Raw genomic sequence first — 23,507 nt, 5'->3', positions numbered from 1 at the left:
CAGTTCACATTGTCGCCTTAAATATACCTAGATAGCATGGTCACTACGCGCAGCCCATCTCTCGCCGTATGTTTGCCCATTTGAGTCAACATGCATGAGCAATGGGATCATGACAATATCACGAACAATAAGCTGAGTTGCTGGTATAAATTGACCATATTCAACAACAAAACGCTCTTTGCCGCTTAATGAATGATTTTGGATTTTTCCCTTGAAAACCTGGTAACGTGGTTTTGTTCGATTCGATCTCATTCCACAAAATAAGATTAGAATCCTCTTTCGTTGAAATCGCTTATTGTTCTCACTTGTCACCAATCATCCCAGTTCTTATCCCCCTTTGACACTGTCAAACAAGATCGATTGAACACTCGGAACACACCTTAATACTTATGTTACCTCTTCTGAGAAATAGTAGAGGTGCATTATCATTATCATTACCAAGATCGAATAAATCAATCATCACCTTCACCTCCACTTCAACCTTCCAACATTCAAAACGACTGCTCAGCGTTCCTTCCGCACGATCCATCATTAATACGGACAAAAGACGCCTGCCGCTGAAGATCGAAAGTGGACTGCAACACAAAGTAGAGGTCATTTCATCACCAACCCGATTGAATAGAAGAGGTTACGCTTCTGTCGCTTCTGTCGAGTGAGTATTTTTTCACCATCAATCCTTCAAAAGTTTCATGTTTTAGATGAAGTATACTACGTGCTCATCCTTATACCAAATATATAAAACCTGACTTCCTCTCAAAGGTTGAAACTATTTGTTCTCGATCTACTTAGTGACGATACTGACCATCCTACCAATACCTAATCGATATAGTCCTAAAACACATTTACCAAAAAATCCAATAATGTCATCACCTTATTCACCGTGTCCACCAATCCCCAAAGCTACTGGACCTGTCAATCTCATCTTACCACCAACAGAGGATAGATCACATAAATATTTTACCCTGCAGAATGGTTTGGAGGTTATAGTGGTTTCAGATGTAAAAGCGGATAAAGCTGCTGCTTCCATGGATGTCGGCGTGGGTCATTTAAGTGATCCGGTGGATTTACCGGGTTGTGCACATTTCTGGTTAGTCATTCTTACTTTAAGAGCTCACGAGTAAACTGTGTTGTATTGGCTCACTGACAATCAATTGTATTACTGTTCTAGTGAACATCTTCTTTTTATGGGTACTAAATCAGTAAGTTTTGGTTTTCGATTTAAACCAGCTTCTCATGCGAGACAAAGAAGCTTACTCTGAATGACCCTAAATAGTACCCCTCGGAAAATGCTTATCAGCAATTCCTTACTTCCCACAATGGTCATTCCAACGCTTGGACAGCTATGACCTCTACTAACTATTTCTTCGACGTTGCTCCTGACGCTTTAGAAGGTGCTTTAGATATGTTTTCTGGATTCTTCGTCGAGCCTTTGTTCAATGAGGTGAGTCCAACCTATTGTCTCGAGGAGACAGAAATATAGCTGAAACCAAGTCACCAACGCACAGGACTGTACAGAACGTGAGATCAAAGCTGTTGACTCGGAACATAAGAAGAATATCCAAAACGATGTTTGGGTAAGCTGGCGCTCTTTTCCATGAGCAGAGTCAGTCACAGGACTCAGCTAACATATCAAATATTGTGATATAGCGATTCTTCCAACTTGAGAAATCATTATCAAAACCAAATCATCCTTATGGGAAATTCGGTACAGGTAATTATGAGACATTATGGTCAAAACCCAAAGAAGCAGGAAGGGATCCACGTAAACAATTAATTGAATGGTGGGAAAAAGAATATTGTGCAAGAAGAATGAAATTGGCTATTGTTGGTAAAGAAGATGTTGAAACTTTGGAAAAATGGGTCAAAGAAAGATTCGAGAAAGTTCCAATTAGAACTGAAGGTAAATCTGATACTGGATCTGATGGTGTAAGAATCACTTTTGAAGAAAGTCCTTTCGGTGAAGAACAAGTTGGTGTAAGTAAAATATTCACCTCTCACGTGTGCCGCTGTACTTTGAAAGTGGATATAAGAGGATGTGCTAATTACTCGGTCATCTTCATAGGAATTCACCTTCGCTAAACCTGTCAGAGATATGAGAGGTCTAGAAATCACTTTCCCCTTCCCTGACCTCGATCACCTCTATCAAAGTAGGGTAAGCTAGCTGGTTGTAGTGGTAAGGATCACTCAGCTGATTCCGTCTCCTAGCCCACACACTTCCTTGCACATTTCCTTGGTCATGAAGGTAGAGGGTCCATCTTATCTTACCTGAAAAAGCGCGGATGGGTAAATTCCCTTCGAGCGGGAAATCATCATGACGCTGCTGGATTCTCATTGTTCAAAGTTACGGTTGATTTGACTCCAGAAGGTCTTGGTGAGTTGTCCGGGCATTGTTGTGTCGAGACAAACAACTGACTGTAGTTCCCCTTCAGAACATTACAAAGATGTCGCACTGGTGATATTCAAGTATATTTCCCTTTTACGATCCAAACCGCCTTCAGAAGAAGCTTTCAATGAAATCAAAGCGATTGCAGATATATCATTCAAATTTGCAGAAAGAGGAAGAACTTCATCATATTGTGCAAACTTATCAGGATTCATGCAATCTCCCGTACCTAGAGAAAAAGTCATTTCGTCAAAATGGTTAGTAGAAGAATATAAACAAGATGAATTAGAAGCCGCATTGCAATTATTAGATCCTAGAAGAGCAATTATCGGTGTAACGTGCAAGGATGTACCTAAAGATGTTACAGGAACCTTTGACAAAAAGGAGGCAATCTATGGAACGGAATATAAGAGAGTTAAATTTGACAAAGATTTCTTGACAGAGGTGAGCTATCATGTGATTTTTGGCACCTGACAAATGATCACACAGGCAATGTCAGGAAAGAGACTTGAAGAATTACAATTACCTGGACCGAATCTTTTCATTCCCGAGAAGTTGGACGTTGAGAAATTTGAAGTCGCCGAAGTAAGCTGCCCGTTCACGCGACCAAGATGAACCCAGCTGATACAACTCATAGCCTGCCAAACGACCTATGCTGCTGAAAGATACCCCTGCATCTCGACTATGGTATAAACGTGATGATCGATTCTGGCAACCGCGTGCGAATCTTGATATTCTTCTTCACACGTGAGTGGAATGAGTGTTATCAAAATGAGCGTTATCTTTTTCAATAGACATTCTCGACTGACACTGTCCTGCCTGTTACAGACCCATTTTACAGACAACTCCACGAAATGCCGTCCTCGCTCGACTTTACTGCGATCTCTTCACCGACTCGATAACGGAAGATGTTTACGATGCCGACCTCGCTGAGCTATCTTTCAGTTTATGGAACGAGCATCAATGGATCGGTATCTCTGCTGGAGGATTCAGTGATAAACTTGCTGTTTTGACTGAAACTATGCTGCAGAAATTCAAGAATTTCAAGGTCGATGAAGGACGGTTCAAGGAGGTTGTGGAAGCTGTAAGTGATGACGTCTCGCTGCATGTCTATAAACGGTTGTGAGCTGACGAACATGACTAGACCCGACTTGAGTGGAAAAACTTTGCTTTATCTGACCCATATGGCATCGCCCTATTCTGGGATGCTTATGTATCAAGAGAAACAGCTTGGACGCAAGAGGAGAGACTGAAGGAGCTTGAGCGTGAGTGTACAATGGGACGATTCGGCGGTGCGCGGATGACTGACGTTCTGCTTTTACCTTTCAGACATAACATCTGCCGATGTTGAGGCATTCGGCAAAGAGGCGCTTTCAAGGTTGTTCATCGAAACTTTGATTCATGGTAACACAACCCCAGAAGGAGCGAAAGAAATTCAAAACATGGTTGAAAAGGTGCTACAACCTCGTCCGTTGTCAGCATCAGAAATCAAAGCTCCTCGATCGCTTGTTCCCCCTCCATGTAAGTAGCGTCGGCAAGAGTTCTCACGAGCGAAAGCGGAGCTGACTTATCAATACCGCTGCTCTAGCTTCTGAACACATCTGGGCTCTTGACGTACCTAACAAAGCCGAAGTCAACGGAGCTGTAGTATATCATTTACACGTTGGAGATCCTACAGACGTTCTATTGAGAAATACTTTGTCGCTATTCAGTCAAATATCATCTGAACCAGCTTTCGACGTACTACGAACCAAACAACAATTAGGTTACATAGTCTTTTCACACGCCTCAAGCTCAGCAGGATCAATGGGATATTCGATTATCGTCCAATCTGAGAAATCAACTGAATTTGTGGAAAACAGAATTGAAAGTTTCCTTGACGGGTTAAAAGAAACGATCGAATCGCTATCAGAGGAAGAATTTGAGAAACATAAGATCAGTTTAATAGCTAAGAAAGAAGAGAAACCAAAGAACCTCACAGAAGAAACCAGACGATTCTTGGGTAGAGTCAAAGATAGATACTACGAATTTGGTAAACGTAAGTTTCGCATCTTGACTCCACCTTCAGTGCAAACTTCAAGGAAGGGTGACTGGGGTACTGATGGTTTTGTATTTTGATTCTATTGGTTTATAGGTGAAAAGGATGTTGAGGCATTAAAGAAAATTACGAAATCAGATATCAAATCTTTGTTCACCAAGTACATCACAACCGAATCAAAAGAAAGATCAAAACTATCGATTCACTTGAAATCGCAATATAAGGGACTCAAATTTGATCCATCATCAGCAGGGCCATTAATTGAAAATTTCTTAAAAGCAGGTATAACAATTGATCAATCTTCAATAAGTAAATTACTATCTTCAAATCCTACATTGGATATAGTTAAATCATTCGCCATCTCAGCTATTCATAATTCGCCTGTAACAGATGAAGTCAAATCTCAACTAAAAGAAACTGTATCCAACTTGAAAGGTTCTTCTACAGACGATAAAGCCGTAGCTGAAAATCAAGATCAAATCAAGGAAGAAGGAGGTATTAGAAAGAGTAACGTTTACATCGAAGATATAAATCAATTCAAAGCTGGTTTGATACCTTCTAGAGCTGCAATCCCAGTTGAACCCATTAAATCATTAGCTAAACTTTAAATCCAGATGAAGGTAATTTAGAATGTAGAGCCAATGAGAGAACATCATATTCCTGGTCGTCAGTAGTAGTGGTAGTGGTAGCAGTAATAGTAGCAACGACAATGTAGCATGAATACTAAACACATTTCACCTGTACGATGTACACGATAACAAGGGCCTACTGTTCTCTTAACCGGTTAGACGATTAAATCCGCGTTCAGCTAGACTAAGAACGGAAGTACTTGTTCATGATTTGCATGTTTCATAATTGAATGGTTGGATGTGATAACCTCATTTGCGATATTGAATCCTCCTGTTAAATCCCAACGGATATCGCACAGCGGTCCGATGAGGCTTTGATGATTTCTCTTGAGCCGTCCTTTTTTAGTGTCTCTCCTTTGTCTGGGGGGTGCTAAATTATACATATATCCCCTCTTCCCTCTCCCCTCTCCCCTCTCCTCTCTCCTCTCTCCTCTCCCCTCTCCCCTCTCCTCTCTACGCTCTTAGCTCTCCCCTCTCCCCTCTCCTCTCTCCTCTCCCCTCTCTACGCTCTTAGCTCTTATCAATGTTGCATATCTCTCAACTATTCTCCCTTATTCCAACTCCCTAGAAGACATGATTGGTTCATTGTCTACTCTCCATCTTACGTCTTTCTTCGGCCCTCTTGTAAGCCATCATCAGAGGTTGATTTACGTTCCGAGCTGCGGCAGGTGGAAGTGCATATGCGAATTCGGACTCTGTTCGTATAACCTATTGGATCGAGATCAGCTCATATGTACTTTCAAACACTTGATCTGACGAGTCTAAAGCAACTTTAAAAAATACTGTTCACTTACAGATCCGATAGACATGAAGAAACCAAAAGTCGCAGCTGAACTTAACATGTATTGAGACAAAGTGGCTACTAAGCCTCTAGGACCTGGACCTGCTCTATCAACTCGTTGAGATCAGATCAGTTCCACAAAGAATGAATTCAGTCAGAACAATCTGATTACCAGAAGGAATGGAGAATGTTGAGATAGGGAGGTTGTTCAGGAGTGAACAACCAATCAATACATGCAAGGAGAATATGATAACGAAAAAGGAACGATCTTCGATGGTGTTCAAAGAAAGAAAGATGAGAGTTGTAGTTGACATACCGTAATACTGAGAATGAACCGAAGATGAAACCTATTGTCAATCCAACGCAACCTAAAATCAAATCAAAATCAAAATTAACTCGTTTTCAGTAGCAAATTAATTTGGATTGACGTCGAATGTGTACTGTGGGTGGACAAGCTTTCAACTTACTTCCCATTATAGCACCCATCTTCACTATTTCAACCAAAGGAAACATTCCAATCAGCATTCGATCATCTCCAATTCACTGTCTAGATTCCCTTGATCAAGCCGAAGCTGGAGCAAAAGCTCAATCAAAGTGTTGGGTACTCACTCTTATCAAAGGTCGATCCTCCCGCTACTGTTTGTGGTGGAGGAGGCATTTTATTTTATATTTGATTTCACTTGTGTACGTGTATATATGGTATTTTTGGCGATGGTCCTGGGTTTGACTTGAGTCGAAAGCTCGTTGTCTGACTATTTCATGATACAAAGAACAAGGATGATTTAATCCTCAGAGTCTCACCAGTTCATCTTTCACTCGCTACTATTTCAAGGTAACAAAGGCAGACCGTGGGAAAGTGGAGGCTCATTAGTGCCAAGAGGTGAAATACATGATTCATTATGAGATCAGAAACGGTACAACTATACAACAACACGAATATAGGGTTTCTCATACATCTTCACTCGTGCTCTCAATTTCCCCATTGTGCTTGGCGCTACCTTTTGTTCAATGTTCTATTCTTCTACATCTACATCCACACCCAGTTGGACAAACACTCCAGCCTCCTCGACGCGGCACTGTGACTGCATCATATTCGTCACCTTGTTCTGTAGCTGATAGTGTAGTATGAGTTCGAGTAAGACTGGTAATTGTACCTTCTGAGATCTCCTGAGTTGGTTGGTGTGAATTGAAGGGCAATAACGGAGCTTGATCTATAAATACCTAGTTTTAGCTCCAAGGTCTACCAAACGAGTCGAACACAATGTCGAGTCACGCTCATTGCAGTCTCAGGGCAAATTCGATAAAAGCTGTTACTTACGATGGTATAATCTCATACATCCACTATGACCACCATGCCCACATTTCCTACAACCCAACCATATTCCTTGAACTATCTTTCGGCTAAACACAGATTATCAGCTCGAAAGCTGTAAATCCCTAAAAGAGGATTTTAAGAAGTACTCATCACGCACCATACAGAACAAAGTTTAGCACCCATTTTACATTTCTTACACCACCAAAATTTCTTTCCTTCAACACCTATATCATCTAATTCACCTGTAGATTTTCCACATCGTTGACAATGTAGCTTATGAGTTATACCTTCGTTTACAGCTACAATTTGTAATGATAATATACCGGAATATAACCGGATGTACGATGCTGGGTTTGGTAATCGGTATCTCTCTAACATATCTACTCATGAGGTTGGTCATCAGCAACGGAACTACTAAACATTTCACTTGCATTCGTTGATAACTCACCTATATATGAGTGGGCTAGCCTTTCTACCTGTCTTGTAGGAAATTCCCCCAGTTTATTGCCTACGATCGCGATAGTCGTTGCCAACTGCATTTCTCCCTTTGATCGAGAGATAAGATCATCAATAAGGCTTCTAATGACAAGTACAGATCGAGCTGAACTCACATCATCTATACAACCCTCCCACCATTTCAGCAATCCGTCGATTCTCCTTTTCCTGTAAATTGACCAATCTTTTTGGTCAAATATGTCTTCTTCACCTTTTATAATAGTGGGTCTTTTAGCCATGGGTACAGAAATTTCTTTGACGATCTGATCTTTGGATGTTCTTCTACTTCCGCTTTCTGATGTACTTCCCTTTCTTAGTGAAGTCATAGGTAAAGGACTTGCTCTTAATGGTTTACTACCTCCTCCAGCTTCCAACACTGCCGGCGTTGGACTAGCTCTTGTGCTCGTGCTAGTCCTTGAGGTTAATCCGGTCGATGTTGGTTCAGCTTCAATACCATACGGATCAGGCCAATCTGACATTGCCATCATCCTACTTGCGGTCATTTTCGATAAACTACTTTTCTTACTCGTTGTTGTACTCAGAGAAGTGACTTTATCTTCGGATTGTGATGGAGGCGAACCTTCTTCGGAAGATCCGGATCCAGATGAACGCCCTTTATCCTTTTTGGTAGTACTTGGACTTGATTGATGTTTCACTGTTGATGTTGATTCTCTTCTTGCAAGAGCATCACTTAGTCTTCGAGATAGAGTATCAGGCGGAGCAAAAGCCAAAAATCTTGATTTAGGTTGATGAGAAGATTCATCTGATTCAGAGTCAGAGTATGAACCTGAGGAAGAGGATGCAGAAGATTCTGTAAGAACTTCTACATCTGCATTTAAGTACGACGAGCCGACTCGCATTAATGGTATGGCTGTAGGTGAAGGATATGGAGCATTGAATTTCGGTGTTGGATCGGGAGTTCCATGTCTAGGTGAAAGCTTCGGTGGGGTATGTAGTCGAGCTGTACTGTCGATTGTACCACTGAATATATCTTCCTTGAATCCTGGTTCTCCTTCTAGTAATGGTGAAGCTTCAAATTCCTCTATCAGTTCTTTCAAGAAAGCCCATAATCTAGCATCATCATCTCGACTGCAAGATAAGGCGACATCACCATTCCATCTACACAATCTTTCAGGCGTATCACCTTCAATGCAATACCAATTCGCAAGATACGAAAATTCATTTTCATCTGTATCCGGTAATGGAAGGAACCCTAGGGTTTGTAATGGCTCATAAGCTGGATCAGATATTGATGTTGCAGGTCGACCTAATTTATCCCAATGACTAAGATATTCTGCTTTACTATAATGTGAAAAAAGTTAGTTATATTTCCGGCTCCCTTTCCTGTGTATCATCGGGCCCAAACTCACACGTCATCAAAAGGTATTTCTCCCAATTTGAATCTATCGAGAGCATATACCATCTCCCCTCTAGGACTCCACCCCACCACTTGCCTCGGCACTTGGTCAAGTGGCAGCGGTAAACTGCCTACGCCTAACTTTCCTTTCACTTCCATTTGGGCAAAGCCGCCATTCTGGAAACAAGCAACCAGATTACCATCCCCGTTTGCCCAAGCCACGTCGACGGCCGCCCCGTCCTGGGTAGGTATCGAATATTTTGCAACGTAATGGCGTCTTACATGCCATATTTCCAGATGAGCATTCTCATCTGCTGCTAAATGGGAACTATCGGAATCGGAAGACAGTGTAACGGAGCTATGATTTGGGGTGAGGGTCGGATCCGAAGAGGTGAGAGGCTGTATCAGAGGGACGACCACGAGTTCCGTTGGATGATCAGGACGCCAAGCTACTCGTCGTACAGGGTAAGAGGTATGAAGGGAGTGAACAGGTACGGGGGGCTTGTCCCATTGTTGACCCATGTCCCAGATCTAACGAGACCGTCGATCAGCTTGGATGCCTAGAATGACAATCGCGTATTTGAACTCACTTGAACCATTTTGTCAGCTCCAGCACTAGCCAACCATCCACCGCCTCTCACGCCATCACCGTTCTCCTCATCCCCTTCTTTCCACTTTAGATCCAACACGCTCTTGCTACCATGGGCACCGAATGCTTTCCCTATACTCCTCGATGGCGACCTAAAATCGTATCTTCGTATTGAACCATCTTCGAGCCCAGTGACGAACTGATAAGCATCCGTAGGACAGAAAGTGATAGCTGTAACAGGTGAAGAATGTTTCAAGGCTTTTCGATTGGATGGGTCGCGTTCACGTAAATCCTGTTGAAGACAGGGATGATCGTCAACATGCAGAAAGACATGAGTATACCAAGGGCAAATTTCAGTGAATCCCTTACCCAGAACCTCACGCCACCTTCAGTGCCACCTGTTAAAGCTAAATGACCATGGCTTGAAGAGGGACATAGTCTAACGCAATTCATAGGTCTAAAGGTACCACTTGAGATGTCCTTTTCTGTAATCCAAACGGGCGGGTTAGCTGATGAAGATTATCTGCAACGTCACGGATAGCTTACCAAGCTTGCCCTTTTCTATGTCAAAGAGCATCAGGTTTCCACTTGGTGTCGCAGTCGCTATTCTATTCTCAAATGCTGGTAAATGTGGGTATCAGCAGATGATCCAGACTGAATTGGCCGAATGGCGAAGAAGCTTACCTCCCATACCCCAATCGATATCATTGACTCCTTTTCCCACTGGCCAACTCGGTTTCCATAGATTCACAACTTCAGAAATGGTTACACCTCCATTTCCTTTGGCCAAAGTATGGCGATCTTTCGTTTCATCAGATGCGAAAATAGGAGTAGTTGATCCTGAAGATGGATCTTGTATCTTCATGACTCTCAGATCTAACGCTCAAGATCAGCTCTGATCGGTTCTTCGATTTACAAGATATGACAGACTTACATTGACCACCACCAATAGCATATTTCCCTTCTATACCTTGAGCCATAGCGTTTAATCTAGTATTTCCAGTAGCGCTATTCATTCCCCAACCTCTTTTACCACCCAAGGCACCTGTACTCATCAAGTTGACTCTTACGCCTCTATCCCTTTCTCTACTCCTACTATCACTCCTTACTCTGGGAGTTGAAACTTGACTTCCATATCTACCAGATCCATCATCCGTCATGTGTCTCAGTAATCCAGGTCTTCCAGGTCGACTGATTCCAGCTGATAATAAACCAAGATTACTTGCGAATCCAGATGATGATGGATTGGAGAATGAAGATGATAGGTGATATATTGAACGGGGATCATCATAAATTAGATTTTGGACTATATGCCTACGATCTCGTTCGGAATGTGATGATCTATGTGGATTTGATGTAAGACTGAATGATGGATCAAGAGGTGATGACACTCGAGGCGATTCCTTATCGCGTTCTCGAAGGTTGATAGAAGAGGCGTCTGATCCCGAGCTGGGTATAGCACTAATTACCAGAAATCAAAGATTAAGTTCAACGGCCGACATTAGTCAGGGGGGAAGACGTTGGGCGCATGACTTACGAGGAGAAGGCGTTGGTGAGTCTGTTCATGATGAGTAAATGGGCTCACGGCCCTAGTCGAACATCTTCGCTCTTCTTCTATGCTGGACAGAAGATTCGTCAAGAGTCTGCTTCCAAGAACATTGGGGTATGAAGAACAACATTCTGTAATCCATTGGTAATTCGGGATCAGGAACAACAAACCAATTCGAAGGAAAGGGGGGGAGGGGGGATGTGGGGTCTCCATTGCATTCAGCCTCCGGGTTTGGGATAAAATACGATAAAATGAGATTGAACGATATTTCACAGTGGTTGAATTCAATTTGATTCCGTTTCACTCGTTCGCAGGGGGATGGGACCATTTGTTGCTCACTCTGAATGGTCAATTAAAGTGAATGAGATGTTGAGATATTGAGATGTATCAACGATACTACTCAAAATCATCATTCCTATATAAGTATTGAAAGGGGTAAGAAACAGTTGTAAAATGTCGGGATTCCATGGATTTAGGCAGTGAGTATCGTTCTCTAATGTTATCGATGATGATCTTGTCTGGGGACAGAATATACAGCTGATGGTCGACATTTAATCAAAATTCACAGAGATATGCCCCCACCAGGAGGGTACGAACCGATCAAATATAAAAGGAATTTACCAGTTCGTGGATTTGGTGGTGCGGTAGTCTTCAGTGCAGTAACGGCAATTTGTGTTTTCGGTTTTTGGAGAGTCGGCAAAGCAAATGGAGAGAAGAGGTATGTTTTGTCGAAATTTTATTGTTTTGGGGATTCTTAGATCGATGGTTGTCAACCCTCTCCTTTTCTTCATTCTCATATATCCACTGTTTTGCGCTAAGATAGTGAAGAAACTATGCTGACGTCGATATCTCCGTAAACTCCACAGAGAACTGAAACGTGAACAAGCATGGTCAAGGATCAACATCGTACCATTATTATTAGCTGAACAAGATAGAGATGCTTATAGAAGACAACAAGCTGCTTTATCGAGAGAGAAGGAGATTATGAAAGATTATCCTGGATGGGAAGTGAGTGCTGCGCTTCGTCTACCTTCGTTCCTATTGCAATGCGTGCAGCGTAGTCTGCACAGAAGATCAGGAGGGCGTTAAGAATGATTGTCAAGACCTGATAGAAGGAAAGAAAGAAATGTATAAAGCGAGGGGTACGAGAATGGGATTCCAGATACGATCAATCTAAAAATTCAAGAGGAATTTGATATTCTTGCCAATGACAATTGACATGACAAATTGAGTTACCGTCGCTGATCTCATACGATTGTTTGGTTTTTACAGGCCGGAAAGAGCGCATATAACTCTTCACGATATACTCCCAATACAATTGTCGTACTTTAATCATCTTTCCTGTACGCATACAAGGTGTGTAAAGGAAGAGTAGAGAAGAGATGTATTAGCTTTTTTGCATGAAACACAACATGACCGACTTGTTGAAAGTATCCCCCTTTGCGTTGGAAACATACAGCCACCCTGCATTTACTGATCACTTCTGGGATCGCTGAACCATATTAAGTGCAGATGGGATGGATATTCCTTTGATATATGATCCTTTCATCGTTTCAAGGATGTAAACGTTTCGAATAATCTAAAACGTGACTTCCCTTTCATTGATCGTATCCTCACTCGCCTCAGAGGATATAGTCACCAATCTCAGGAACTGATCATCCACGGTCCAAAATTACGAATGATATATGTTCCGAGAAAAGGGGTATTAGTTACACAAATGTGAAGAACATAATTCAATATTCAAAGTACCGAGAAAAAGCAGTTAAACGACATACGAAAATACTAAATTACGAACAGAAAATCATTGACATCTTCTTTCGAGAAAAAGACCAATCCAAAAATCACGCGGTTCCAAGGATCAAAAAAAAACATTGAATATACATTTTCCTGGACCCCCTCGGACAATTGGAGAGAATTTCATATCAAAACAATGACATCTATCTTTCCCAGTGCATTTTCACTATCCTCATTCCCGTATTCGCTGATGTCAGCTCCGAGATCAATTCCATCCATCCCATCTTTAGCAGAATTACAAAAACGTTCAGAGCAATTCACTTCTTCTGGGACATCTTATCTTCCATCTTATTCACCTTCATTAGATAAACTTAAGGAAAACTTTCTTTCATCGGAAGACTTGCCAATACCTGAAAAAAGCATTTACAGTGATATATCCACTACTCAATCGAGCAAACTACCTCGTAGTAGTATCGGATACGACATTCAAGGTCACGCTCGTGATCAAAGTCAAAGTACATCATGGTATATAGAACCACCACCTGAATCTCATGAAAACGATTTTGATCTTCATCATGATCCAATTCATAGAGCTGGAACAAGTCGTAAACTGATTAAAAGTCATAAAGGGTTTAAACCTGTTCAGGAAGGTTTACCTTTTGAAAAGCCAATACCATCAATGGTCAAAAGTAGGATCTACGCTGAGAGCGTTTCTAGTGAGTCGAGTCGATGTCTAGTGCATGTCAGGTGAAATTATGTTGTTATAGACAGACACTGGTATTGATCCCATGACCGGTCCTAGGTTTAACACAACCATGCATCAAGGATATGCGTGAAAACAAAGATGAAACAACTTGGCTCGATTGGTAAGTGAACTGGGATCGCAGTGCCAGGAAACAATTAATGTACTAATGCTGAATGACTGTTTTCGTGATAGGATCACTTGTCGAATCTGTACTTGATGGAATAGAATGTTCAGATATCTAGTCAATGTAAAAAGGACATGACCCATTTTAGTCATACTGTTTTGTCTATCTTTGCGCCCATTCATTCTCGCGAAGCAGTCTTATATTGTATCATGATTCACTTCGTATCCTAAATGTGAGATGCATACACCGATATGCGATGTTCCCCGAAAATACCTCTACTAAGTCGTACACCTGATCTGACCATGCACCCGTATCATTCGCCCTCTGCTACTGCGATGACACCATACCCTATGAGATTATCGGTAGAACTGAAAAACAATCGAAAATATTAGCACCTACCATTTCTGCTAAATCTCGCTGTTGTGGTCTGCCGTTTCTGATGAATGATGCAAGATGCAACTCACATGATCGGCTTGGAGGTTTGCAGCGATTTCAGCTTCTGCTCTATCACCGTTGGATAAGAGTTTCTCTTTGTTGTATAAGAGTTCTTCCCTTGTCTCAGTTGAGTATTCGGCGTTTTGAGCTAAACATCACGATGAAATTTTGGGTCAGCCCGACGTTTCTTTCTTGAAAATGGACGTGAAATAAAGAGTTGGAGGGTATAACTCACTCTCGACAATAGCATCAACAGGACAAGCTTCTTGACAGAATCCACAGTAGATACACTTTGTCATATCAAGATCTATGATTGATAGAAAAAATGATCAGTTTAAAGATCGAAAGGCCCAGACAAAAATGAATGGAAGGGAATCATCGTACTCACCATATCGTGTAGTTCTTCTTGACCCATCTTCTCTAGCTTCAGATTCGATAGTGATAGCTTGTGCTGGACAAATGGCTTCACATAATTTACAAGCTAAAATGATATTGAATCCGTTAGCCGGATTTTCACGAAAGCGAAATGATGCTAAAAACGCTATGACAGATCGTAAACGACTGATACTCACCAATACATCTCTCTTCACCGTTGGGATATCTCCTCAAAGCGTGTTCACCTCTGAATCTAGGTGATAGAGGTCCTTTTTCGAATGGGTACATGATTGTGTATGGTGGTCTGAAGAATTGTTCCAATACGATCCACATTCCTATTTATGCACAACCAGAATGTATTAGCAAAGCTCACATCTATGTGATATCGTGTGTTGATCGTTCATGGTGTCCTACTCTCAAGGGAATTGAAAATGTACTCACCCCTTACGATCTCAGTAAAGAAGAATAACTGAGATGCTTTATCTAATGCACTTGGACCTTTTGAATAATCGGGATACTGACTTGCCGGCGAAGAAGATGAGATTGAACTTCCACCTGAAGTCGATACTTCACCTTCATGTCTCGATCCCTCCGAATTTGCATTTGCAGTTGTTGTTTCTCTTGGATTAGGAGTTTTGACTGGACCTGGGGTGAGGTGTTTCGGTCCTGTTCTAGGAGCGAACGGGTTCCTGCTTCCTCCTGTTGGAGTAGCGAGTAATATCCTAGGTGAGGTATGGATGGATCGAGCTATAGGTATAGGTTGAGGTAAGAGAGGTCGGAAGAGAGGGAGAACGGGTCGAACCATTTTGTCTGAACTTTTTCTTGATGTTCCGATAGATTGATCTTATATGAGTATTTTGTGATGGTCTTGTAATCCTAACGTGTTATATATCCTATATTGATATGGTATATATGCAACAGATCGAGATCATATAGTAAACGTTGACAACGGCAAAAGGCAACTTATTATAGCATTCGACCAACGATAATCACTCCGATTAATAAAGAGCGATATTCGGAGTTTGACATTTGTGGCACTTTTCAATTCATCCAATCATTTCATCCCTCGTTCAAATGTTTTGGTTTGGGTGCAACCACGTGACACTGCATGTACGCCCAAGCTTGAGTGGGGGGGATAAAGTGGGGTAGTGAATCCAATCCAAGAACTGGCTATTACTATTTGAGATCATACAAATCACGATGCGATCATGTAGTGACACACTTCACGATACATCTCCTCTCTTTGTTGATTCCAGACATTTCACAATTTAGCCTTCATGTCCCCTCCATTGGCAGCTTCACAGACTCTCCTCATATCTCTCAGCGATTGTACGATATTATGCTTGAATCTTTGTGTCGAAGTCTTGTCACAAGAGAATTTGGATTCAATTCCAAATTTGACCAGATTGGGTCCAGCAAGATCTGAATGAAACATGGCAAACAAATAATTAGCTACCGATTTATCTGTAACATTCTTCTCATTGGTGCATTGAGCAAAGGATCACTCACAATTTATACCATAACCATCGGCCCAAGCAGCACCGAAACCTGTACCCATAAATTTCCCACCTGCACTCAGACCAGAAGTTGATAATTTCCATTCTTGACTTTTCGCATACATTTCATCTTCGAATAACGGATGAGTCTCTCCTTTTCTCAGTTGTACCTTCAATCCCATCAAATGACGATCGTACCCATTTCCAGCGGAAGACTGCCGTGTTAACGAATTATGTTCTTTACATGCTGTAGTTAAGAAGGAATATCGTTTGTTATCCTGTAGTTGCGAAGAGCTCCTCATCAGCTACTCTGAAGAGCGGTAACGAAAGCTTGAACTCACATCGAGTTTGGGATCTAACATTGCTTTGACGAATTTCCTACTTTCATTACTCAGAGATCGAATAACATCCGTTCGACCATGTAACATCATCCTAGTAGATGCTGTCTCATAAGTAGCTGTAGCATATCCTTGATCTTTGTACCATGCAAGCTGAAGCGCTTGCTGTACGTAAGCATCTGGTGATTGTTTTGCTGTACAACACTATTGCATTAGCTTACTACAAGTTCAAAAATGATGATGTGCACGTAACCGAGATGACTCACCGACAGCTTTGATCCATTCTGCACCATATTCACTCCACCATAATTGACTCGCATCACTGTCCTCTATCAATTTTTGATTTCTTTCTTTACAGCCTTCAATCTCTTTCTGGATCTCTTCATCAAGCACCCAATCCTGTCTCGACCACCCTTCTTTGGCAGATTTCAAACAAGTGGATGTGAGAGATCGATCCACTGGTGAAGCCAAGACGTATTCTCCCACTATGGATGGTATCAAAGCATCTACAGGTGAATGTTCACCCATGATTCCTGCTCTACCATTCGTCTCTACCATGATAGTGACGGCTTTATCGAACCACCTATTCCTAGCGCCACTTATTCCTGTAGCGGAATTACGCACTTGAGCATCGACCGAAGGGAGCCGAAGTGGATCATCCGTAGATACAGATGGTAGTGTATAGGGATCCAAAGAAAGACATATCAGTGAGGAAGAGATGGAGTTGAATGTGGTCCGATTATTAGGTGAAAGAAGCAGTAAGTGTTCTCGATTCTGAGATGGCGGTCGTGAGCTAAAGCTCACACCTAGCATCGCCTCTTAGCTCACCTTCGTCCAGCCGTCTCGCTCATCGGCAGTCAACACTCCTACTTGATCAGCTTTCTCCCCTTTATCTTTACGGCTTTTTGCGTCATCTACAGCGGCTTTGAATCTCGTTGCAACCTGATCGGCGGGAAGAGGTTCGGGTACACCATCTGCGGACGGAGGTGAAAAGATGTCAACCGAATAGATGTAATCATCTATCATCAACATGATATGTGTAGCCTTATTGTCTACAACTGAAAAGGCGTCGCAATTCGGTAAGGGGATTCTAGAAAGATTGAACATCCTGCGACACGTGTGGTGTTTTAGCCAATATTTCTTGATCCAAGGAAGGAGCATAATCTAGGCTGGGTATGTAAATAGAACAATCTGCTTACCTGGAGTATTGATGCATATCAAAAGGACCAGCTCGTGAAGAATCAGGCAAGATCTCCTCTCTACATTTCAAGCGCCATCAATGATAGTGAGAGTTGATCAGAATGAGTTTCACTCACTTGAGCAATTTTGTTCTGAATTCAGCGAATCTTCTAGCTATCCAAGCGGCTTTCTTGATTTGCCATTCACTTATCCATTCTTTCGTGACGACATCTTCCCATTTGATAGGCCCATCAAACTTCCCTTTCTTACTGTCCATCCATTCTTGACCTCCTCTTTGACTTCCAGCCGCTATCGCTTGTTTTGGATTTGAATCGGGTAACACGATGTTGCTGGATGAGGAGGAAGAGTGCACAGGAGGGGATGGATCAGATGGATCTGGAGCGAACAATAACCACCAATTTGAGTTGACCAGTAATGGCGCTCGCCAGGTGTGATATGCCAAACTTAGCCAGAGGGTATCGTTGAGCCAATTATTAGGCGAGACGTGGTCCAAATCTGCTCGATGTTGATGCGCTGAGCTAGCCTTCTGATATAAATAGAACGTTAAGTGGAAGCTCACCTTTCAGTCTTTCTTGGAGAACCGTACCTAATCCACCTGGAGCAGCGAAATCTTTGGCGAATAGTTTCCTCTTCTCTACCTCATTGGACAGATTAGAGGGGTCATACTACATCACTACATAGTGAGCTACAATTCTGACGGAGAAAGCGATATTACAGCTCACACTTTGTTCTAGGATTGGTCCTAGACTTTTGAGATACCCTTCCAAGCTTTTCTCTAAATCTGGTACAGGCAGTCGAGGAAGTTTGGATTGATTTGAAAAGGTTTTGGGTTGATCACGTCTATGAGTTGAGATTGCGAACATCCTTTTCTGAGATAGAGTTGAGGTATATTGTTCTACGAGCTGAGAGACAGCAGTAATGCGTGGTCGGATTAGGCGAGATGTATTATGCACAAAGACTGTAGAAGGAGAACGATACATGGTCAATTACGGTTGTTCCTCAGAAATCATACGCAAATCCTCGATGGATCACTGGAACATCAAGAATCAACTGAGGAGCGGATATTCTACAGAGAAGACTGGTTGGTACGGAATGATGATGAGATGTTATGTGGAAGATGTCTGAATACGATTGAAAAGGGAGTCAGGTGAAATAATTAAGGAGAGAAAACAAGCTGAAAGAGACAGTTTCAAATTGCTTTTCCAATAATAAGATTGATTCCCGGTTGATATTGATAGCCGACAGGAGCGGCCAACACGTGGTTAACCTTATGTAATCTTTGTGGGGTCTCCATCTGTTTTAGCTTTTTTCCAGAACCACACAAACCGAGTGATAGAAATCAGAAGTCTGTGCATCAAACGACCTTCAACTCTTTGTCTCATATCCTCAATTCCGATCCTACCTTGATCAATTCGAAGCTTCAGGCGAAGGAGATCATCTATACATCTGGAACTATCCATAAATAGCTAGCATCCAGGCGGTGAATAGTCGGAAATATTCTCCTTTGTAGCCAATCCTCTTGCTCAGAATCATACCCTCAGCTTCTTGAACCAGCCAGCAGCTCTCTACCCAGTCGAGGGCTGAGATAGACTCTTGACCGCGGCTATTGTACGAAAAAGACTCCGTTCAGCATGGCCTCTAACCCTGCTTTTGTCCAATTGGTGGACATGGGTGTACCAGGAGGTAGAGCAAAAGCAGCCCTGAAAAGGACCAAAGGGGATGTGATGTCTGCTGCAGTAAGTCAGCTATCATGATAATCCCCTTGAAGCGATTAGCTATTGACTTGTCTCGCCAGGAACGAGTTTTCGCTGGAGAATTTGATGACATACCTTCTGACGACGAATGCGAAGACGACATCTCTATGAGTATAGAGATACAGGTGAGCGATGAATCTCGGAAAGACATAAAATCACGCTCATGTCCTATTCACAGACACCCAAAGGAGCTGAAGCGAAACAAAACGATTTTGGTAAAGGGAAAGAGGTTACTGTTGTTGAGCAAAGTGATGACGGTATGGATGTTGATGGTCAGGGACGAAATGAAGAAAGTGAGAGTGATGGAGAAGATGGGTTTGCTGGTGGATTTGAAGATGACGGTGAGTTTTTCGCCAGAACCTGAAATTAGATTCGATGAGTTTACTTCAGCTGAGCTCGTTATATCAAAGGGGAGATACCGGAAGATAAGCTCCTCTCTGACCCATATGCAGGAATATTCTTCTCTAAAGACAGAGTAGAGAAGGTTGTTGAGCCTGTGGGAAGGGAGGAATCCCATCGGTTGATATCAGAAGACGGTGATCAGATAAAAGTGAAGATACTGGGTAGAGGGCAATGGATGTCTGGCTGTCCAGAAGGAAGTAAGCTACCCGCTAATTCGTACGGATTCACGCCTGATCACAGATATCAGCTGATCAGTATGACCGCAGACGAGCAAAGCTTCCTTTTCCAGCTTTATTCTATGTTGTCCGAAGGAAGTCTGCTTTGTTCTGGAGGATGTGGACATACATACGAAAGAAAGCAAGGGGATTTCTTCCTGCAATTCGTAAGTCCTGCTGCGCTTTCACTATGCTCCATGTCGCGACTAAATGTATGTGTATCTAGCCTGAGTTCTCCCAATATACCGCCTACCTGCGTAACAAAGTGCAATTACTATGTCCTAAATGCCAATATGTCACATGTCTTGCGTGTGGAGAGAAGGTTGATCAACATAGTACACCCAATGGACGAGACACTCTTGCCTATATCAATAAGAAGGGAAAGCAGGCAGAAGCATCAACCGATGAAGCATTGCTCCATTGTCCTAATCTGCAGGTGAATCAGGCTGGCCACACCTCGGCGAATTGACTAAGCTGATGTTGAATAGGGCGTTCTTCTTGGAGTCGGATTAAATATAATTGAACAGGCGTTCTCACTGGGTAACAGCAATTCTACTGCTTCCCATAGTACCTCTAATTCTCCAAGTGGCAAATCGCCACCTACGAAAAAGCAGAAAACGGGTATACTGTCAAGTATCAAAAATAAACTTGTTGCAACAGCGAATGATAATGAAGACGAAAATGACGATAGTGAAGACGTGGATTCTGATCTGGCCGATTACACATATAGTCTGGGAGTGTCGAGTAGAGGAAAAGGTGCTTTAAAAGGGACTGGATATGGTGGCATGGGGAATGAAGATGTGAGTGCCTCAACTTCCCGGTTCGATTGAACTCTGATCATGCTCTGAAATCTTAGAGGAGTGGCCAGATAAGAGCGGAAGAAACCCAGGTAGCCGCCGATGCCAAAATGACTCTCCTTCTTTCTCAAGTACGAGTATTTCTACCTGATCTGAACAGACCAGGTGGACCTCGAACTTCTGATCATCTTGTCCATCCCACCGCATTAGCCCATCTTAGGAGAAGAAGTGCTTTTGTCAACGATCTATTGAGGAATGACTCATTGCTGGATATGTCCAAAAGAGGGGACTTATATATTTCTCTCTTCGATTGGATGGAGGTAAGCTCACCGCAAACTTCAAAAACGAGTCTGACACTGAACTTCGTGATATTAGATTGTGTCGAATCATGAAGCTTTGGCAAGTATGTTGGCTATGCCTCAGATGCGATCCATTTCAAGTATTCCCATGACAGACGACCCGGAATCAGTCTTAACCACTTACGAAGGGTCGCCTTCCCCTCGAGAGTTATTGGAAAATTGTGTTATACAAGCTCAAGCTGCCTTGAAGGGGCTTCAAGCTTCAGAAGAACTCTCGAAAGTCAAAGATCAAGAAGTCTTGACGGAGGAAGATTTGAGAATGAGCACTGCCGAGCTAGCAAGAAGAGCCAGAGAAAAACATGAAAAATGGAATAAAGACGCCAATCATCAACTGAGCATTTTTTGGTGAGCACTTTCATCACTGACGTACTTCATTATCCGGGCTTATTTTAGATTACGCAGTGAACGGATTGTTACTTCCGCGCAGATCATCGATAGATCACTAATCGAAAGTAAAGGTAGACCATTTGTGGATCGTATGAGAGAATCATTACCGAGATTACTTGGAATGGGTGACAAAGTAGGAGAGCATCTAGTAGAAGGATCAACGGATGAAGGCACTATCAAAATTTGTAAGCGGTCTCTGTGTATGTTGTTCAATATTGACCTGACGTGCGATATCTCAGATGAGGAATGGGCAGGGCAAGCAAGATTCCAGTATTGTGATCTCACTGATTCAACGTCTTCATCAAGTGGAAAACAAGTGTACAAGCATGCTTTCAATGGGTCAATTCAGTCTCTAGAAGGAATGGTAAGCTGACTATGCTATCAAGATTCCCCGTACCATAGCTCACTGGGAGGTGCACTTGTCATCAGAATATGCCCAAGCGTTCATTGGCAATAGCTAAAGAATTAGCTATTCTCACCACTTCACTTCCCGTAGCATGGCATTCGACGATCTTCTTACGAGTGGACGAGACCCGAGTGGATATACTGAAGGCAATGATCATTGGACCTGAAGGTACCCCTTACGAAAATGGTTGTTTTATTTTCGATATATTTCTACCGCTGGACTATAATCAAAGATGTCCGAGCGTCAAATCTATGACTACCAATGGTGGATTGTATAGATTGAATCCCAATTTGTATGCCGATGGCGTGAGTTCGTCTGGATAAACAAACATTGAACATGCCTCGGCTGATCGTACGAATTAATCGCTGTGTAGAAAGTATGCCTAAGTCTGCTAGGCACTTGGTCAGGTCCAGGATGGATAGCGGGTCAATCTACTTTACTTCAAGTGCTAATATCTATACAAAGCCTGATCCTCTGTGAAGAACCATATGTAAACGAGCCTGGTGAGCTTGACGATGACTGAGTCGTCAATCTTGTAGGTGAAGGCAAGAGCTAATTCTGAGTTTATAGGATGGGCGAATGACGCTGGGGTAGGCTTAGATTCCCTCTGTGATCTTGGGAGAATCCTTAGCTGACGTTGGAGATAATAGTCGGCAGCTAGTAAAGCCTACTCTGCTAATGTCAGGAGGATGGTGTTGATTGATGCCATGGCCAATAACATAAGGAATCCACCTTTTCCATGTTAGTGACTAGTAATCGTAAACCCCCACCAGCGAAGTGGAAATGGCTGACGCCAGAATTACCAGTTGAAAATGAGATCAAAACACATTTCCGGTTGAAAGTCCGATCCATCAAGCAGCAGATTGAAAAGTATGACTGGCTTTATCAGACTGATTTCTAACGCCTACCTGCAATCGGTGGCTATTGCATGGTGTACAGCTGACATCGTACTTTTCTAGATGGAAGAAATTGGACGACGCCAAATCTACTATAGGAGATAGTTTCGAGCATGGTGATAAAACGAACGACAAAGGTAAAGACACTTTTGATTCTGCTGCAGGACGTCTTGTGAAGCTATTGGAGGAGCTTGAATGCGGAGATAACGGTACAAATCCCTTGAACGAAGAAGAAATGAAAAAAGACAAGGACAAGTTAATGAAAAAAGGAGGAAGACTTGGAAAAGCATTTGGTTTAAACAGGTGAAATTTGTAGCATGCCTCACATAACACGGCCGTTCTTGTGAACAGATTGTAAGAGCTTTGTGTATAGATCAACGACCCAACGAATATATGAACGAATGAGATGAAGTGATTTATCATGTATTCGTAGTACACTGTAAACAGAGAGTAATGCATGATTCGCCACCCGCCACGAGGTGTGAATTTTGCCACCCAAAAGACCCCGAAATGAGAATAATTGCCACCCAACTTGATCCCCCAACATACCAAATACAAAACGTAATTTACAGAAAGTGTGACGAGTGTTCTCATATCAGTATGTATACATCCTCATAAATCATAAATTGAACTCTTGTCGTTTCTTGATCATTCATATACATAAATCAGCATCAACCATCCATCCATATCATTCATCTGACATATAGA

The 23,507-nt window shown here is 42.3% G+C and overlaps 8 protein-coding genes across 8 annotated transcripts; 4 read left to right on the top strand and 4 right to left on the bottom strand.

The window, feature by feature from the left end:
• Positions 1-389: 389 nt before the first annotated feature.
• Positions 390-5,029, top strand: IL334_006784 (uncharacterized protein; the record flags this gene model as incomplete). Its single annotated transcript, XM_062938481.1, has 16 exons — positions 390-652; positions 830-1,087; positions 1,169-1,199; positions 1,274-1,441; positions 1,506-1,574; positions 1,648-1,974; positions 2,063-2,152; positions 2,206-2,371; positions 2,430-2,827; positions 2,873-2,968; positions 3,021-3,130; positions 3,212-3,467; positions 3,528-3,648; positions 3,713-3,904; positions 3,972-4,421; positions 4,518-5,029. The coding sequence occupies 16 exons, from the start codon at positions 390-392 to the stop codon at positions 5,027-5,029; spliced, it is 3,507 nt and encodes a 1,168-aa protein (XP_062794532.1).
• Positions 5,030-5,632: 603 nt separating this feature from the next.
• Positions 5,633-6,489, bottom strand: IL334_006783 (protein mgr2; the record flags this gene model as incomplete). Its single annotated transcript, XM_062938480.1, has 5 exons — positions 5,633-5,758; positions 5,845-5,938; positions 6,148-6,199; positions 6,299-6,322; positions 6,441-6,489. 5 exons carry the CDS (start codon positions 6,487-6,489, stop codon positions 5,633-5,635), a joined length of 345 nt encoding a protein of 114 aa, XP_062794531.1.
• A 347-nt stretch (positions 6,490-6,836) lies between these two features.
• Positions 6,837-11,153, bottom strand: IL334_006782 (uncharacterized protein; the record flags this gene model as incomplete). The annotated part of the gene is made up of 12 exons (XM_062938479.1): positions 6,837-7,042; positions 7,150-7,232; positions 7,304-7,526; positions 7,595-7,691; positions 7,758-8,943; positions 9,012-9,529; positions 9,589-9,879; positions 9,957-10,072; positions 10,134-10,208; positions 10,272-10,463; positions 10,522-11,048; positions 11,125-11,153. 12 exons carry the CDS (start codon positions 11,151-11,153, stop codon positions 6,837-6,839), a joined length of 3,543 nt encoding a protein of 1,180 aa, XP_062794530.1.
• A 436-nt stretch (positions 11,154-11,589) lies between these two features.
• IL334_006781 (uncharacterized protein) lies at positions 11,590-12,468 on the top strand (the record flags this gene model as incomplete). Its single annotated transcript, XM_062938478.1, has 4 exons — positions 11,590-11,615; positions 11,705-11,854; positions 12,003-12,144; positions 12,409-12,468. 4 exons carry the CDS (start codon positions 11,590-11,592, stop codon positions 12,466-12,468), a joined length of 378 nt encoding a protein of 125 aa, XP_062794529.1.
• A 652-nt stretch (positions 12,469-13,120) lies between these two features.
• On the top strand, positions 13,121-13,832 carry IL334_006780 (uncharacterized protein; the record flags this gene model as incomplete). The annotated part of the gene is made up of 3 exons (XM_062938477.1): positions 13,121-13,586; positions 13,673-13,736; positions 13,808-13,832. The coding sequence occupies 3 exons, from the start codon at positions 13,121-13,123 to the stop codon at positions 13,830-13,832; spliced, it is 555 nt and encodes a 184-aa protein (XP_062794528.1).
• A 263-nt stretch (positions 13,833-14,095) lies between these two features.
• On the bottom strand, positions 14,096-15,354 carry IL334_006779 (NADH-ubiquinone oxidoreductase 23 kDa subunit, mitochondrial; the record flags this gene model as incomplete). The annotated part of the gene is made up of 6 exons (XM_062938476.1): positions 14,096-14,107; positions 14,204-14,322; positions 14,410-14,481; positions 14,563-14,655; positions 14,747-14,884; positions 14,991-15,354. 6 exons carry the CDS (start codon positions 15,352-15,354, stop codon positions 14,096-14,098), a joined length of 798 nt encoding a protein of 265 aa, XP_062794527.1.
• A 456-nt stretch (positions 15,355-15,810) lies between these two features.
• On the bottom strand, positions 15,811-18,446 carry IL334_006778 (uncharacterized protein; the record flags this gene model as incomplete). Its single annotated transcript, XM_062938475.1, has 9 exons — positions 15,811-15,971; positions 16,059-16,323; positions 16,387-16,577; positions 16,650-17,157; positions 17,212-17,491; positions 17,583-17,642; positions 17,700-18,078; positions 18,143-18,248; positions 18,306-18,446. The coding sequence occupies 9 exons, from the start codon at positions 18,444-18,446 to the stop codon at positions 15,811-15,813; spliced, it is 2,091 nt and encodes a 696-aa protein (XP_062794526.1).
• Positions 18,447-19,214: 768 nt separating this feature from the next.
• IL334_006777 (uncharacterized protein) lies at positions 19,215-23,106 on the top strand (the record flags this gene model as incomplete). Its single annotated transcript, XM_062938474.1, has 17 exons — positions 19,215-19,319; positions 19,379-19,462; positions 19,516-19,678; positions 19,748-19,936; positions 20,006-20,121; positions 20,181-20,390; positions 20,443-20,754; positions 20,811-21,071; positions 21,127-21,455; positions 21,513-21,682; positions 21,737-21,861; positions 21,927-22,208; positions 22,277-22,406; positions 22,474-22,493; positions 22,554-22,644; positions 22,710-22,773; positions 22,863-23,106. The coding sequence occupies 17 exons, from the start codon at positions 19,215-19,217 to the stop codon at positions 23,104-23,106; spliced, it is 2,895 nt and encodes a 964-aa protein (XP_062794525.1).
• Positions 23,107-23,507: the final 401 nt, after the last annotated feature.

Source organism: Kwoniella shivajii, chromosome 9, assembly GCF_035658355.1.
Source record: "Kwoniella shivajii chromosome 9, complete sequence".
NCBI classification, from domain to species: domain Eukaryota; kingdom Fungi; phylum Basidiomycota; class Tremellomycetes; order Tremellales; family Cryptococcaceae; genus Kwoniella; species Kwoniella shivajii.
The sequence above is the reverse complement of the archived record's forward strand: the minus strand, read 5'-3'. Positions and strand labels throughout refer to the sequence as shown.